Raw genomic sequence first — 16,522 nt, forward strand, 5'->3', positions numbered from 1 at the left:
AATACAATAATGCAATTCTAAGCCATTTAAGCTAATCAGTCTTTTATTGCTCTGATTTATTCTGGTGCACGGCCTGCGCCCGACCCGACGGATCCTCCGGACAGCCCCAGTCGAGGCGTGGCACCCATCTAACCACCGTCCGTGCCGCCGACTCGCCCGGAAACTGCTGCTCAAAGATGCAGCGATAGTAAAACGCCTCCTTTGTCGTGGGCGTGTTGAATGGAAAGCGTTCGACAGCCTGCGCGAAGTCCGCATCGTCCACATGGCTGGTGGCCACGCGGCGAATGCTGTCGATCCAATCGTAGCCGACGCCATCGGAGAACTGCTCCTTCTGGCGCCAGAGCACGGCATCCGGCAGATAGTCCTCGGCAAAGGCCGCGCGCAGCACAAACTTCTCCATGCGCGACTTGCGCTCCTTCTTGAATGAGTTCAGCGGGCCGGGTATCTTGTCCTGCGGCCGAATGTTCATCACATAGTTGACGAACTCCGTGTCCAGGAAGGGCACACGCAGCTCCACGCCCTTGGCCATGGCCACCTTGTTGGCGCGCAGGCAATCGGACAAATGCAGCTGCTGCACACGCTTCACCAGCTCCTCGTGGAACTGCTCGTAGTTGGGCGCCTTGTGGAAGTACAAGTAGCCGCCAAAGATCTCGTCGGCGCCCTCGCCGGAGAGTATCATCTTGATCCCGGTGCTCTTGATGTACCGCGCCAGCAGCAGCATGGGCAGGCTGCAGCGCACCGTGGTCACGTCGTACGTCTCCAGGTGGTAGACAATGTCGCGTATGCCGTCGAGGGCTTCGTCTATCTCGAAGATCAGCTCGGTGTGCTCGCTGTCTATGTACTTGGCCACCTGGCGGGCGGCCTCAAAGTCCGGCGCGTTGCGCAGACCCACGGAGAAGGTCTTCAGTCTGTAGCTGGGATTGGTCTCGCGCATGATCTTCGTGGCGATCGAGGCAATCAGGCTGGAGTCGACGCCGCCCGAGAGTAAGGCGCCAAAATGCACATCGCAGTGGAGATGGGTGCGCACCGCCGACTCCAGGCTGGCGCGCAGCAGCGACAGGTCGCACGGCAAGCTGGGCAGCTCCTGCAGCCAGGGCTGCTCGAAGTGGCGCCAGCGACGCATTGCGCCGACACGGCCGAAGCGCGCTTCGCCGGGCGTGAATGTCTCCACGCGGTCACAGCACGCCGCCAGGCACTTCAGCTCGGAGGCGATCCACAGATTGCCGGCGGCATCCTCGCCTATGTACATGGGTATAATGCCGAAGGGATCGCGTGCCAGGAGCAGCTCCTTGCTGCGCTTATCGTACAATGCAAAGGCGTACATGCCCGTTATGTGCTGCAGCAGCTCCACGCCGTAATCCTGGTACAGCTCCAAGATGACGTGGCAATCGCTTTTCGGCTTGTAGCCGCTGCGCCGCTTCGCTATCTGCGCGGACAGTTCCAGATAATTGTAGATCTCGCCGTTGGCCACCAGCACCAGGTCACCGCAGTCGGACACAAAGGGCTGATCGCCCATTGCCACGCCCACAATGCGCAGACGTTCGTGCACCATGGCCACGCCCTGCTCGGGTATAACCACCACGCCCGTGGAGTCGGGTCCGCGATGCCGCTGCCTGCCGCTCTGCCGATACGCCAACTCCCGCAAGCTGTGCTTGCTGCCCTGGCAGCACTGCGCCTCAATGGGCTTTCCATCGCTGGAGAATATTGCAAATATACCGCACATTGTTCCTTATGTTAATTTTACGCTAATATAACTGTCTCAACCGTCACGCAGCGAGGCCAAACAGCAACTGTTAACGGCAACGCGGCAGCGGCCGCCTTTTATAGACGACGCCGCCGCTCGCTCTTGAAAACGGCTTCGGCTTCGCATGATTGGCGCTAGCCGCCGAGTTGCGTCAGGCAGTTTCTAGTTGCCGCCGCATGTTTTTCCGTTTTTGTTTTCATTTCTTATTCATCTTCTCGCTGATACTTGTGTGCTTCTCATTCTTTTATTGTGGCCATTTGCCAGTTTTATTTTGGCAATTAAACTTGAAATAGTTCTGATTTGAGTAATTGACCTATTATATTGTTATATGCTAAATGTCGTATAACAGAAGCTTTCGCTCACTGGCTCGTTCTCTCCCATTTGTAGCCCTCACTCTCCCTCTCTCTCATATTGACTTACTGACCTGCTTAATTGAACAGCTGCCGTTCAATTTGTTCGTTGCACGTGCAGATAATAATTCAAAGTGTAGCTGTTTAATCACATTGCAATTAATTATTTATATATTATATTATTATCTTGTGGCCATATGCCAGTTTTATTTAAGCAATTAATCTGATATACAAATGTAGATCTGATTTAAGCAATCAATGCATTTTATTGTTATATACCAAGTGCAATTAAATATAACAGAAACTGTTGCTCTCTTTTGATAGCGTACTCGCGCTCACTGATTTTTAGCACTTGTTCTCTTTTGCTCTACCTCTCTCTTTCTATCTTATTGACTTACTGACCCGCTTAATTTGTTCGACGCACGTGCGAATAAAAATTCAAAAGTTTGGCGCGCTTAACACATTGCAATTAATTATTGATTATTTTTTATTGCTATTACTATTGTGCACATATTCTCTAATCAATTGAATCTTGGCAGGTTCAAGTTCAATTAATTTCCGCGTGTGAAAGTTCATTGTTCACACTTGGTGAATAAAAATGTTTTGCGATAACAAATTTATTATAAGCTTTTAAAATATAATACTTTTGTTCAAATAACTTTTAAAATTAAGCTAAATATGCTTAATTGGTGTAAAATTTGATAAACATTTTATAAATTAACTATTTCTTTAAATTGTTTGTTTAATAATATTTATACCCTGTACCCATGAAGGAGACACAACTGACCCCATAAGGTATACTTCTCCCTGCCACCATTAACACTTTCCATAGGCCTGGTCGTGTGCCGTTTGTGCTCGTCCGGACGGATCCTCTGGACAGCCCCAGTCCAGACGTGGCGCCCACTTCTCCACCGTGCTGGCGGCCGCCTCGCCCGGAAACTGCTCCTCAAAGATGCAGCGATAGTAGAAAGCCTCCTTGGTTTTAGGCGGATTGATGGGAAAGCGTTCCGGCGCCGCCAGCAGCTGGGCATCGCTCACATGGCGAGCCGCAAACGCGGGCAGAGCATCGATGAGGGCATAGCCCACGCCATCGGAGAACTGCTCCTTCTGGCGCCAGAGTACGGCATCCGGCAGATAGTCGCCGGCGAAGGCTTGGCGCAGCACGAACTTCTCCATGCGCCACTTGCGCTGGCCCGAGTACTCGTTTAGTGGACCTGGTATCTTGTCCTGCGGCCGTATACTCATCACATGGTCCACCAGGCCGGTGTCCAGAAAGGGCACACGCAGCTCCAGGCCCTTGGACATGGTCACCTTGTTGGCGCGCAATATGTCGGAGACATGCAGCTGCTCACAGCGCGTGACCATCTCCTCGTGGAACTGCTCGTAGTCGGGCGCCTTGTGGAAGTACAAATAGCCGCCAAAGATCTCGTCGGCGCCCTCGCCGGAGAGTATCATCTTGATGCCGGTGCTCTTCACATGCCTGGCCAGATAGAACATGGGCAGGCTGCAGCGCACCGTGGCCACATCGTAGGACTCCAGATGATAGATCAGATCGCGCACACCGTCCAGGCAGTCCTCCACGCTGAACGCGATCTCCGTGTGCTGGCTGCCAATGTGCTGGGCCACCAGGCGCGCATGCTCGAAATCCGGCGAGCCGTGCATGCCCACGGAGAAGGTGCGCAGCTTGTGGCCGGCATCGCGTTCCCTCATTATCCTGGCCGCAATCGCAGCGATTAGGCTGGAGTCCACGCCGCCCGAGAGCAGCGCACCGAAGGGCACATCGCACTGCAGATGCGTGCGCACGGCCAGCTCCAGCTGAGCGCGCAGCTCCGGCAGCTGCACCTGCCGCATGGGCGTCAGCTGCCTCCAGCTGGGCTTGTAATAGCGCACCGGCTGCAGCTGCTGCACCGTGCCCGCCGCCACATGACCCGGCGGAAAGATGCGCAGCTGCTGGCAGACGCCCAACAGGCACTTCATTTCCGAGGCGAACCAAATGTTGCCCGCCGGATCGTGGCCCATGTAGAGGGGAATTATGCCCAGGGGATCGCGTGCCACCAGCAGCTGGCGGCGTCTGCGATCGTACAGCACAAAGCTGAACATGCCCCTGATGTGCTGGAGCAGCTCTGCGCCGTGCTGCTCGTACAGCTCGATGATCACATTGCTGTCGCTCTTCGGCTGATAGCCGGGCAGCCGCTTGCCAATCTGCCGGGTCAGCTCCACATAGTTGTAGATCTCGCCGTTGGCTATCAGCGAGATGTTGCCGTCGCGCGACTCCAGCGGCTGATGTCCCGTCTCCACGCCAATCACGGCCAGACGTTCGTGCACCAGAGCCACGCCCTGTTCGGGAATAACCAGGACGCCGGTGTCGTCGGGTCCGCGATGTCGCTGCTTGCCGCTCTGCCGATACGCCAGCTCCCGCAGGCTGTGCCGGCTGCCGTGCAGGCTCTGCGTCTGGATCGATTCGCCGTCCGGCGAGAAAATGGCCAAAATGCCGCACATGTTGATTGATTGAGGCCCAAATGAACCAATTATTTTTTCGCACAAACTTTTTTTAATACTCTAACTTTGCACCTTGGAGCCTGATCCGGCGGCATCTGGCCGAGCAGCGGCACACGAATTGGCTTTTATAGCAATTTGGTTAGCTAATTTATGCACTGTTTTGGCTAATTTAATCATGTAATTTAATCGTTAAGAAAAAGCGTGCTAAAATACAATATATTTTTGTTGTTGTTGTTCAATCGCAACCAATTTTGGAAATCTAATCGCACACGGCAAAAAACAGGCACTTTAATCTATTTTAACTAAATATACAAAAAAATTCAGAACAAAAAATACATTAACACAAAAATTAAACGTAATTTCCGCTCAAAAGAACTTAGTTAACAAATTTCGGACTAAATTTCCTTAGTTACAATTGTGATAAATAATTATGCACTTATATATAAAAATTGTTATGATGAATACATAAAATACACGACTATTAATAAATTTAATTTTTTCTTAAATATAAAATTTTTGTTTTGCAGCTCTTTTTGGCTTAGTGTAGAATGTTGATTAAAGGGATTTGGGAATTTGAATAAACTCAAAATGAATTCATTAATGGCACGCTTCATTAACGCTATTATTATTTAATTAACAGCTTTGACTGTGGTTTTTATTAAATAATGTGTAATTAGAGCTTGAAATGCAGTTTTTGAGATTAAACCGAGATACGACTAGATTTAGTTCCCATAGTCCCATAAAAAAAGAAAAAGGGAATTTAATTCGAAATAATTATTCGCGGTTCAAAGTGCAATATTCGAAGGGAATTTTATAATCCGCCAACGTTTAGAAAGTAACTAAACTAATCAGCGCAATTAAATTGCTATCAAATGTCGAACATTGATTTTGATTGATTTGTTGAAGATTATTTGCACATAGATTATTTTGTTTGCAGTTGGCAACAGCTAATTAATACATATGTATTTTTTGCATAATTAAAAAGTATACTTAATTTTATAGTATGAGCTATTAAGTATGTGTTGAGTAGAAAAGTAAAGGAGAGCCTTCAGACAATAGATAGCGCATTCAAAAATTGCGCCCATTTATCAAATGAATGCGTTGACGATAGTTTTGCTTTAGTCATGATATCGATAGTTATCGGTTGCACGCGGGGCGAATAGCAATATTTACAAAAACTGTAAGCACAGACTCTATTCTGGTTGATATAGAATAAATGGAATAAAGCTGATATTTTATTTGATAGGTCATGTTTGATTTATTAGATTATATGGTCATTAGTTATGCACCTTCATGCGACGATATTTTTTAAGACGTTTTTGTTTAATTACATGTTTCGATCCCAATATGTGATCCCATGGACGTCTGCGATTGTGGGCAATTAAACCCGCAAGCTGAGCAAAGGACTTTGGACACGCTGCACACTTAAAAGGACGCTCTCCGGTGTGCGTGCGTATGTGCACGGTCATATTATGCTTTTGAGTGAATGTCCTTGGGCAGTGGGGGCACTGGAATGGACGTTCCCCAGTGTGTGTGCGCAGATGGGCCTTTAGGTTGCCTTTGCTGCTCTGAACAATTTGGCAGTAGGGACATGCAAGAGAACTCTTCTTCTCGTCCTCATAGTCTTGGCCGCTTTCGGTCAAGAAGCTCTCGCTGCTCATGTTCGATACACTGTATCTGTTCAGTCTCTTCTGTCGGGTGTTGTAATGATGCTTTGAATTCACTTCAATATTCAATTCTTTCGTTTCCTCTTCCAGGTTGTCCATAAGTTGTAAATCCTCTGCACAGGACTTCGGACACGCTGCAAACTTAAAAGGTCGCTCTCCGGTGTGTGTGCGCAGATGGGCCTTTAGGTTGCCTTTGCTGCTTTGAACAATTTGGCAGTAGGGACATGCAAGAGAACTCTTCTTCTCGTCCTCATAGTCTTGGCCGCTTTCGGTCAAGAAGCTCTCGCTGCTCATGCTCGATACGCTGTGTCTGTTTATTCTCTTCCGTCGGGTGTTGTAATGGTGCGTTGCATTCGCTTCAATATGCAACTCTTTTGTTTCCTCTTCCAGGTTGTCCATAAGTTGCAAATCCTCTGCATTGAGCATATTGCAGATGGCAATGAGGTCGTCTTCTTCCTGTTTCAGTTTCACTTTACTCTTCTGATCTCCGGGCATGCTGTGTAGCTCCATAAAGCGTTCACTGTTCCTTTCCACCATGCGTTTGAAATCCAATGCCGCTTTTGCTCCCTTCATGCAATTTGTGCAAATATATTGGGGCAGTTCACTATTGTAATTAACAATCATATTGCAGCCTGTTAGTTCGTTGAGTATGTCGGCCATACTGATTTCAGGTTCCCGTTTTGTCTGTAAGTTTATTAGAGGGGCAAATATATCCGTCAAAATATCAGAGTTTTCCATGCAAACGCGACACAGTTCTTCCATTGTTGGATTTTTTAATGAGTTAGATTGGATAAATGTGTAAACAAGAAAGAGTCGATACCCGATAATTCCGATAACTGACGCGTATTTAAAATGATTATCGAGTCCTGTGCACGTTGAAAAACCATAATTAAAAGCATAAGCTATTATAGGCAGACTGTATATATTTAAATGCAGCTAATTATGTAGAAAATGTGCCGTTTGATTTATTTTCTGGCGCTTTGCGATTTAAATACACAACGTTTCTTCTGGAGCTATCGATAAATGCTGCAGGTCGTCTCGCAACACTGCAGCATTTGAAATATACTGACAGCTGCCTGCATCAGGCAGCGCTGCATAAAACTTGTAAAATTTGCAATCAATTATTGCCAAAATTGTTCAATATATTTGTAAAAAAATGTACACAGATGAGGTGCGCACGCCGCAAGCACTCAAGACGAGATACTATGCCAGCCTAAACGAGCTAAAATGCCGCGTTACGGCCAATGGCAGACGCAGTAGCAGCAGCATCAGCAGCAACAATTTTACGGCCGCGGCGTCTGCAACGCCGTCGAATGGCGCCAAACCGAACAAATCGAAAAGCAGTCCCCAAATGTGCACAACAGTCTGCACACCGCCCCCGAAACGACTGCAGAAGGTGCGGAATCCATTCGAAGGCGCCTTGGCCGAGCGTCTACATTTACCGCTAATTGCCAGGTGAGTTTTTTTTTTTTTTTTTTTTTTATATTTTTTAGCTTGCTCCCTGCTAATGCTCCAAATCTCTGGTAGTCCCTCGCTTTTTCAATGTCGGTCAGGCACGCCGCAGCTCTCGTCCACGCAATTTGAATGGGACATTGAGGAAGTGTCCCAGCTGAAGCCCGCTGATGTGGAACCACATGAGACGCAATTTCATGACTCACCGGATCCCGAACAGGAATCCAAAGCACAACTGGCCATTAGTGCTTTCTTCAAGGAATCCCACATAGTGCCCAGTCCCGTTGACTGTCCGCTACGCAAGCAGCGTATTATAATCAATGAAATCAATGACAATACCCCCATATCCAATAAAACCAAACCGCGTTCACGCAACTGTGAGGTCCAGACGGAACTCACGCTGCCGCCAGTGCTGCCCAAAGCCCTTGAAGAAGCGCTGCGTCCCTACCTGCAGCCACATTTGGCAGGCATGCAACTAAACAAATCTGGCAGCGGTGGCGACGTCTTCAACAGCTCCATGCGCCGCAAGCTGTTCGATTTGCAAAACATCATTGTGCTGGGTGAAATGGATCAGCAGCAGCAACAGCAGCAGCTGCCACCTGACGAGCAGAACGCACAAATGGTGGGCTCCAGTCCGCAGGCCAAGCAGACCATGTTCGCCGGTCGCCTCTCAGACTCGACTGGCGAGGGCTCCAGCAGTTTTGGTTGCCTGTCGCCCATACGCAATCTGTGCGGCCTGCCGCCGGGCACACCGGACGATGGCAATGGGCCAGGTAGCTCACGCAGGCGAAAACAGCTGCTGCACGACCTGGTTGAGCTGCCTTCGCCCATAGCACCGTCGGAACATTTGAGCAGACGCCTGCAAAAGAGCAGCACCAGCAGCGAGCACGTGACCCTCTCGGAGCTTACGGGCACTGGACGAGCGGCGTGCAAATTTACGCCCGATCGCAGCTCATCGCCGATGGCATTGGAGTATTCTACAGACAGCAGCATCAATCAGCGTGTGAGCCGTTTGCGCGTGAATAGTGCGCGGCAATTGCCGAACACGTCGATCCTGGAGGAGGTAAAGCTGGTGCTGGGCGAGCAAGATGATGACGAAGCGGCTGCTGCGGATACAGAGGCTGACTTTGAGACAGATGAGGATGAGGATGGAGATGGGATGCAATTGTCACAGCTATCGACGCATAGCTTTAATTGTAGCTCCAATTCGGATACTCCACGCGGACATCGCCGACGACGTTCCGCAAATCGCAAGAATCTGTCGCAATCCTTTGGTGCCAATCTGCTGGATGATGCGGAACAGCTCGACGAACAACAGGTGGAAGAACATCTGGCACCACAAGCTGAAAGCAGTGTTGAGCCCCTTGCCGCTGCGCCACGTATTGGTTTTTATCGCACGGATAGCGGCTTCAATGAAACCAGCAGCACGTCCAATTTTGCCTGCTCCCAGGAGCTGCCTAGCGGCAGCAACTACGAATGCACTTCACTTGATGTCTCCATGGTTTGCTGCTCGACGCCCTCTACACGTTCTTGACGATTTTTGAACAACAACAAATAAGTTGATTAATATTCCCGTTTTGTAGACAAAATTGTAATGCAATAATCCTTCGCTCAACAGAGTTAAGATGAGTCGAAACTGCAATGTAAGCCCACCGTATATTACCAAGGCCTTTCTTATCGTTTAGTTTAGTTTATTTTTAATTGTGTACGTTTTTAGCAAATTTCAATAATCATTGTCCATTTAGTTGCCAAAATAGTTGTTTAAGTTGTCATCGTTTGCAATTTCAACTTAATTGTATTGTCCATTCATTTCTATTTCTTAAAAATAAATAAAAATAATTGAAACTAATTTAAATTCCTTTTTTTTTTCTTCCATTTTCTTTTGGTTGAAATTTGAATTGCGCCAAACAGGTAAGCAATAACAGAAACCTAATCTGTTAATAACAGTTATCAAATAATAATTGCAGGCATAAATATTGCTTTAATAGGAATTAAGACAATGATAAAATTTCACTATTCTCATTCAAATGCAATAGATAAAGTTAAATTCAAACTAATTTACCATAATATAACTAATCCAGGCTTAAGACTAGAGGAGATCATGTTAAAAATAACAGATCACTTTAACATTGCCAATTTGAGTATAACACCAGAGATAATCATAACAGTGGCCCGGAGAACACATTACTCAGTTCGCTCGCTGTTTTGTTTTCTAACATTTTTCAGAGATAAATCGAAAGAACCAATGCTAGCGCTAGTTGTTGTTTTACCGCCGAAGTTTAAGCGTCGTAGGCCGTATCGCGCGCGAAAGTGACAGAATAAATTTGAAAAATTATATGTTATTATATGAATGTATGTCTAAAACATAAATAAATAACAAGAAAGTGATCCAAATAATTAAAAGTATAAACTTATGCGTAGGACTCGACGCTACTTGAAAAGTGTAACTTAACGAAGTGAACTATTTAGTATTTGGTTTGTGCGTGTTTGCATTTAATTTATCGACGTTTGCTGTTTAATTAATATTTTAGTGGTACGCATGCAAAAATACAGCTATATCAGCAAACTGAAAACAACAACAACAACAACAGTAGTTAAGACAACCACAAAATTGCTGCACTAATTTTCACCTGTGTATTTTGTTGTTGTTGGCTACGTTTGGCTGCTTTCGGCTTAAGTTGTGTGAGTGTCGGCATTTGTGTGTGTGTGTACGGTATGCGTGAGTTGTTATAAATAGGCGAAAAAGAGAGAGAGAGGAGAGAGAAAAAGATCACTTCTTGCAGGCATAGCAGTAAAAATACACAAGCGCCAAAAGAAAGTGCAAAAAAAAAAACAACTAAGAAATACGAAAATATAATTTTTTTGTAGGGCAACAAATAAATTAGTACACCGACAACAAACTAATGTGCAAATGAGTCAGGTGAAATAAATATGTGTTTAGAAAAAAGAGGAAATTCATAAAAATACGGATACAATTGTTTTGTGCTCTTTGCGCGAATTAATGAATTGCCTGCCATTTGCAACACTAATCTGCAACACTGTCCAAATTCCTGTTACAAGAAACCAGTTAGCAGTCTAACCCAACCCGCTTGCGCTCTTAAGCCAAATCCTATTCGAGCCGCCTGCTGCATCCGTTTTGAGCGAAAGTTTTTTATGTTCGTCTCGCCACAGTGTGCAAAAAAAAAAAAAAGAAATAATAAAATAAAAAAAAGTGTGCAAACCAGCTCTGGCGACTGGCCGCCAGCTGTTGATCGCTCGAACGCAGGAGATGGCAGCAACAAGGAAAGGGGAAATGCATTTAACAGAAGAGAAAAAAATCTAGTCAATTAATTGTTTGTGCCGTGAAAGTGTGCGCTCATGTCCATAATAAATACAATTTTTTACAATTGCAGTGTGATTTGTGTTTTGATTGAACGCAACATTGAATAAAACTACAACAGCAACAACAACAACAACAACATAAGTGTCAGCCTCAATGCCACTTGGTGCTCTAGCTTGATATTGAGGTAAGACGTTTTTTTATTTATTCGTTACCGCATGCATGTATTTTATAAGGTCTGCTATAAAAGCTATGTGTGCGATTCTTAAGTTATTCAAACTGCGTCCTAGGCATGAATTTCGCAGTTGTTCGAATCCTTGAAATTAACATCAAGCCAAAAGACGCAGTAAAGAAAAAAGAAAAACAAACAATCCTCATTGATTTTGAGTACAGTGGGCGCTCGCAAACTAGAACGCAGAGCATATTTTAAGAAACTAAAACTCTTTTTTTTTATAATATATAACAACAACATGCGTAGAAGAGGCCATAAAAAAAGTCATATTTGAGGATTTCCAGCGAAACAGAATTTATAGCCAAATAACTGGGCTTTGTACACGCTCGCACTCGCATGTGACACATGTTTGTGGAACCTTCTCAGCTAGCCAGAGCCGTTTTTTTTGGCCGGTCTCTTGCGGCTATTGTCCGACTTCCGCTATCTGTGAAGTTGTTTCGTTTGAAAAAAGTGTAATTAAACCAAGACTGAAACCAAGCAGATAGCCTGCCAAGTAAGTAGGTAGCAAACAAAGAGTAAAGCACATATCGACAACAACAACAACAACAACAGGAACAGCGACTATTATAATAACAACTACCAGAAGAACAACAAACAGCTATAACAGCTATGTCTGGGTAAACAATGAACCCAAGTTGCAGCAGCAGCCGCCTCTCATGGGAGTCACAACTTGTTGCTGTTGTTGTTTTTGTTGGCAGTCCAAAAACCGGTTATCATGAAACTCAACAAAATTCTAAAGCATTGCCATATGCACATAATAGTGCCGCCTATCTACTATCGACTTCCCTCTCCCTCTCTCTCTCTCTCGCTCTCTCTCTGTCTCTTTGGCTCTCTCACTCCAGCTGTCTGCCTCGCTCTAATGCGCATGCGTGCAACTTGTTGCCAGCTGCTGGTGCACTTTCATTAAACGATTGCTTGGCCAGCTACATGAATATGTCTATAAAATATATACCCTATAATTTGGGGTATATTGGCATTTACATTAACTAAATATGTAATTTGAATATATAGTTATTGTAGAGGTATATGCTTACTTTAAACAGAAAGAAAAACGGTATAAAAATATGTCAAGTACATTGAACGCTCCGAAATTAGAATTGTCGAGCAACAGCAGTTGATATTTTTAACAACACTTCATTCTTATAATCTTCCATTTCAATTATATATATTTTTTGAATATTCTTTAAAATGGATCTATTAAAATTATTAATATAAAATTGTTATATACATCAATCAATCGTTTTTAATTGTTTAATGCGCAAAAGACACAGCAGTAAAAAGTTATCATAAATTAAAATCAACTCTGTTGTCAAAGCGCTTCTATATGGGAGGCTTTACTGTAATTCTTTGATCACTTTACCAACACTGCCACTTCCAAATAAAATCCAATTGGATTAATGTTCATCAACAGTTCTTATAGTTCTACCTTTAGTTTAAATATTTTCACTGTTTGTCATAATTTTAAGGCAAGAGCATTCGAAATTCGTTGCTTCTTGGCTGCGGCGATCTCTACTTGATTTTCCTGTTTCTTTGCATATACAAATTCAATTTCTAATAAACAAAATCAAAACAAGTTTTTGCATCCTTGTGGCACACTGACATCTTTCAACGTAAATTTGCTTAATTAATATCAAAGCTTTTGCTTTCAGTTGTTGTTCGATTCCCGCTCCTCGCACATGCCGCTCTCTTTCTTTGTCGTCTTTTTTGGGCCCATCTTCCAACATGTTGTTTGTCCAGTTATTTGCATTGATTTGCAAATTTTGCCGTCGCTTAAATTTTTTATTTACCTGCCCGAAATCGATAACTAATCAGCCTGGCTTTTGTTTTAGCCAATTTATGAGACAGCTCCGTTGCGTCGTTCACTCTCATCCAAGGACTCTCACGCCTAAATACATACATCTGCCTGCATTTAAATACAGCGGTGGCCATACAAGTGGGTACACTTAAAAATAAATACAAATAAAATCTGTATATACTTCTAAGGTGAAAGGCAACATGTTTCTCTAACTATTCTTATAAAGAGTATTATGTTTTTATATTATTTTTTAAACGAATTTGAAAGGTAAAGAAGTGCGCCTAATTGTGTGGCAACATACACACATGTGCCCCATTAACATGTTCAATATTCTGTTCAACATTGTCTTTGTAATTCAATGCTGTGGAATGTTTCAAGGAAGCGCCTTAGACAGCTGTTTAATTAGTGTGTGGCGGTGGCAGCGGCAACAGCTGCGTTTGCCAACCAAGTAAAACGGAAAACAGCAGTAAAAAAACAACAACAAATCGAAACATTAATGAACTCGAACATTATATACACTTACGATATGGTAATATAAAACTAAACTGTCTTAAATCTGTTGCTAATTCTAGCTGCATCAAACTCGAAAAAAAATCAAATCGAACAATATCATATCATATTTATATATATTGTATATATGTATATCGTATTCACACTTACGATTATTGGCAATACGAAAGATAATTTGTCAATATAACACTTATATCTTATGCAGGAAACCCTGTAAGACGTACTTGAAATCATGAGAATCGCGTAGAAGGGCAACAAAAAAGTAGACTTTGTGCTTATCTGCATTTATAAATGTACATAGCTCTCTTATAATACTTGCAGTTTCCTTTTGCTGTGTGATATAATCTTCCATGATATAGTCAAGGTTGGTTCGTTTCGATATTTAGCTTGAATATAGTTTCAAAACTGAGTGGGGCTAAAAGTCAGAGGGTTAATAGTTGCAAATCTGTTGAAAATGTTATAATACAACACGGAAAGGGCACGTAAGCCCCAGGCCAGACCCAGCCCAGACGAAACAGTAAAAAAGCCCTTGACTTTTGCTCTTATCGGGCTAAAAACAAAAGTTGGCTTATTAAGCAAAGCCAAGTTAACTGCAAATCGTATTTGGACTACAAGTTGTTAATTGTTCACTTTGCATTATAATGCAAGTTCATAGTGTGTAACGGTACAATTCCCCGTGCCCCTCTCCGTAGGCAGTGGCAACAGCTGCAACAGCCTCATCAACGGCAGCAACAGCCTCAAAAGTCAGTCAACTAATTCAATTAGTGACATGTGAATTACTTGCCCAAATCTGTTGATGAACAAAGAAGGGAGAGAGGTAGAGGTAGAGGGAGAGGGAGAGGGAGTTGGCAGGGCTGAATAATCGTCAGTCAACTGATATAATGAAGCTTTTGTAAATAGAACTTGTGTGCATTTGAGATGGAATTAGGCTATGCTGGAAAATACTCAACAAATAATTGAGATGGAAACAGTTCAAACTTGATTAGTAATAAAAATAATTAAGAACGAGCGAATGGTCGCCGGTTCAAACGTGATTTTTCTCAAATGTTAAACATGGCGAATAATACAAAAACAAACGTTACGTTTTAGTTAAAAATAAAAACAATTTCTAGTGAGTTCTAGCTCCAAAGTATAAAAAACTTTGGCCTCAAACATTGCCATTTATCTAACAATTCTTGATAAATGCGAATTTTGGGTAAAAAAGATATGTAGCCCGATTCTTGTATATGAAAATATTTACGATTTGCAATATTTTCAGCACAAAGGGCAGTTATTGAATTATATTTTGAATTCTTTTTGTTAAAAGGTTGCAAAGAGAAACCAAGGCATGAAATAAAACTTGGTTTCAGAAATGTAAAAATTAGCTTTACAAACCAAACTAAAAGACTGTGAGTTAGATTGAATCGTTAATAGAACCAGCGGTCTTTATTTTGTTAGTTCTAATAAATAATATAGAATAGAAAATATATTAAATAAAGCCTGATGAAATCTTTAAATTTCAAGTGAAGCATATTATGTTAAAAATTAACAAAGAAAACTTGTAGAAATTAGAATTTCTACATAAATAAAACTAGAGGTTCTAGTCGGGAGCTCCCGACTAGGGGATACCCTGAACCCTCTTCTTCCAACAGGCGATAGGTATAAAATGAAAGATACTTGATATATATATACTATTCTAGAAGATACATGTCAAGTTTGGTGACTCTATCGATATCGATTTTGATCGATTACTTGGAAACGGGGCAAGTTATCGAATATCGAATAGAAACTCGATCTGCGCTTGGACTAGGAGGACATACAGCTAAAATTGCAAGTCTCTAGCTCTTATAGGTTCTGAGATCCTTGCGGATATGCTTCCTTCTGCCAGTTACATACATTTGCACAAATACATAATACCCTGTTTACCCATTTTTAATGGGTTCAGGGTATAATACAATAATAAATTGTGGGATTCGCAATTGTATTAAGTAAACTCTAAACCAAGTAGTGAACCATTCATTATTAGTCTATATTTAACTAATCTATTAACCAAGTATCTTTTAGAAATATATTAAAGGTTACTCGAATAAGTCATAACTAGTCTATTTATGCTGTTATTTTTCAATATTTCATATTTCTTTTACCTGATAAAAACCATATTTAAATCGTTTGCATCACGAATTAGTCACGCTCTCATCTCTAGCGGGAACTTGTCCATCTCTAAACAATCCGAATTTACCACGGCCTGGCTCCGAGTTTTTGGCTAACTCGAGCGGCCTTTGGCTTGGCTTAAAATAATACTAAAAGAATTACAAACATTTTTGTGCCAGTTTCAGCTGGCATTGTTCTACGCTGCGAAACAAATTCAACTGCTACTCCCTGCCAGCCCTCCACTCCCCCTCTCTGCTCTTACCCCGCGCTTTGTCTTAGCGGTGGCAAAGGCAAAACTGCAGAACAAAAAAAAAAAGCAAAAACTTTTCTATTTGGACATTTTTGTGGGTGTCCGCGTTGTTTGCTGCCAAATCACATGGCTAACAGCCTCCGCCCCACGGAGGGGGGGGGGGGGGGGGGGGGGACTGACAAAAAACAATTGTGCTTTTGTTAACTAATTTGTAGCTTATTCTTTGTTGTTGTTGCTGCTGCTGCTGCTGCAGTAGTTGACTTTGTTATTGTTGATTTTCTTCTCAGTTAGTTTTCCTCTTTGACTTTATCATTTGTTTTGTTTACTTTCTTTGGCTTGGTTTATTTCGGCAATGTTTTATTTCGCTTTTATATATTTATTTTTGAAGTTGAAAGTTCATTTGCCGTTTTAATTGCCAGCTAATAGCTCGAAAGTTATTCGCTTTTATTTTTTTATTTCTATCTTTTATTCAAGCTCTGGGCGCTTGGCAAAAGTTATCCGATTCCACAAACTTTTCGCAATTTTCTGCAATTGAGTATTTAACTTTTTGTGCATTTTGTTTTCGGGTCTGAAA

At 43.1% G+C, this 16,522-nt stretch overlaps 5 protein-coding genes across 7 annotated transcripts in view; 2 read left to right on the forward strand and 3 right to left on the reverse strand.

The window, feature by feature from the left end:
- Nucleotides 1-15: 15 nt before the first annotated feature.
- AsnS (asparagine synthetase) lies at nucleotides 16-1,797 on the reverse strand. Its single transcript, XM_064684046.1, has one exon. It carries the CDS (start codon nucleotides 1,721-1,723, stop codon nucleotides 44-46), a length of 1,680 nt encoding a protein of 559 aa, XP_064540116.1. The 5' UTR covers nucleotides 1,724-1,797; the 3' UTR covers nucleotides 16-43.
- A 766-nt stretch (nucleotides 1,798-2,563) lies between these two features.
- On the reverse strand, nucleotides 2,564-4,611 carry LOC135429649 (uncharacterized). The gene has a single exon (XM_064684030.1). It carries the CDS (start codon nucleotides 4,591-4,593, stop codon nucleotides 2,911-2,913), a length of 1,683 nt encoding a protein of 560 aa, XP_064540100.1. The 5' UTR covers nucleotides 4,594-4,611; the 3' UTR covers nucleotides 2,564-2,910.
- Nucleotides 4,612-5,826: 1,215 nt separating this feature from the next.
- Nucleotides 5,827-7,080, reverse strand: LOC135429758 (zinc finger protein Xfin-like). The gene has a single exon (XM_064684225.1). The coding sequence runs from the start codon at nucleotides 7,020-7,022 to the stop codon at nucleotides 5,871-5,873; it is 1,152 nt and encodes a 383-aa protein (XP_064540295.1). The 5' UTR covers nucleotides 7,023-7,080; the 3' UTR covers nucleotides 5,827-5,870.
- Nucleotides 7,081-7,316: 236 nt separating this feature from the next.
- On the forward strand, nucleotides 7,317-9,561 carry bora (aurora kinase A activator-like protein bora). Its single transcript, XM_064684332.1, has 2 exons — nucleotides 7,317-7,715; nucleotides 7,788-9,561. Exons 1-2 carry the CDS (start codon nucleotides 7,417-7,419, stop codon nucleotides 9,244-9,246), a joined length of 1,758 nt encoding a protein of 585 aa, XP_064540402.1. The 5' UTR covers nucleotides 7,317-7,416; the 3' UTR covers nucleotides 9,247-9,561.
- A 379-nt stretch (nucleotides 9,562-9,940) lies between these two features.
- The window catches only part of MYPT-75D (Myosin phosphatase targeting subunit 75D), a 43,228-nt gene continuing 36,646 nt past the window's right edge, over nucleotides 9,941-16,522 (forward strand). Inside the window, exons 1-2 of one of the 3 annotated variants that reach the window (XM_064684266.1) lie at nucleotides 9,941-10,064; nucleotides 11,105-11,218. The gene's annotated coding sequence lies outside the window, so the exon portion shown is untranslated. Of the gene's footprint in view, nucleotides 10,065-10,102; nucleotides 10,246-11,104; nucleotides 11,219-16,522 lie in introns of those variants that run through there. The other 2 variants (XM_064684258.1, XM_064684280.1) reach the window with 2 other exon arrangements.

This window comes from Drosophila montana, unplaced genomic scaffold (assembly GCF_035044405.1).
Source record: "Drosophila montana isolate Dmon_TW-CO22-7 unplaced genomic scaffold, ASM3504440v1 contig_1417_1, whole genome shotgun sequence".
Taxonomy (NCBI): Eukaryota; Metazoa; Arthropoda; class Insecta; order Diptera; family Drosophilidae; genus Drosophila; species Drosophila montana.

Excerpts from the sequence above, each read along its gene's own strand:
- AsnS (XM_064684046.1), bottom strand. The coding sequence starts at position 1,723 with ATGTGCGGTATATTTGCAATATTCTCCAGCGATGGAAAGCCCATTGAG.
- LOC135429758 (XM_064684225.1), bottom strand. The coding sequence starts at position 7,022 with ATGGAAGAACTGTGTCGCGTTTGCATGGAAAACTCTGATATTTTGACG.
- LOC135429649 (XM_064684030.1), bottom strand. The coding sequence starts at position 4,593 with ATGTGCGGCATTTTGGCCATTTTCTCGCCGGACGGCGAATCGATCCAG.
- bora (XM_064684332.1), top strand. The coding sequence starts at position 7,417 with ATGTACACAGATGAGGTGCGCACGCCGCAAGCACTCAAGACGAGATAC. Across the intron at positions 7,716-7,787 it reads CATTTACCGCTAATTGCCAG|TCCCTCGCTTTTTCAATGTC; the intron begins GTGAGTTTTTTT and ends AATCTCTGGTAG.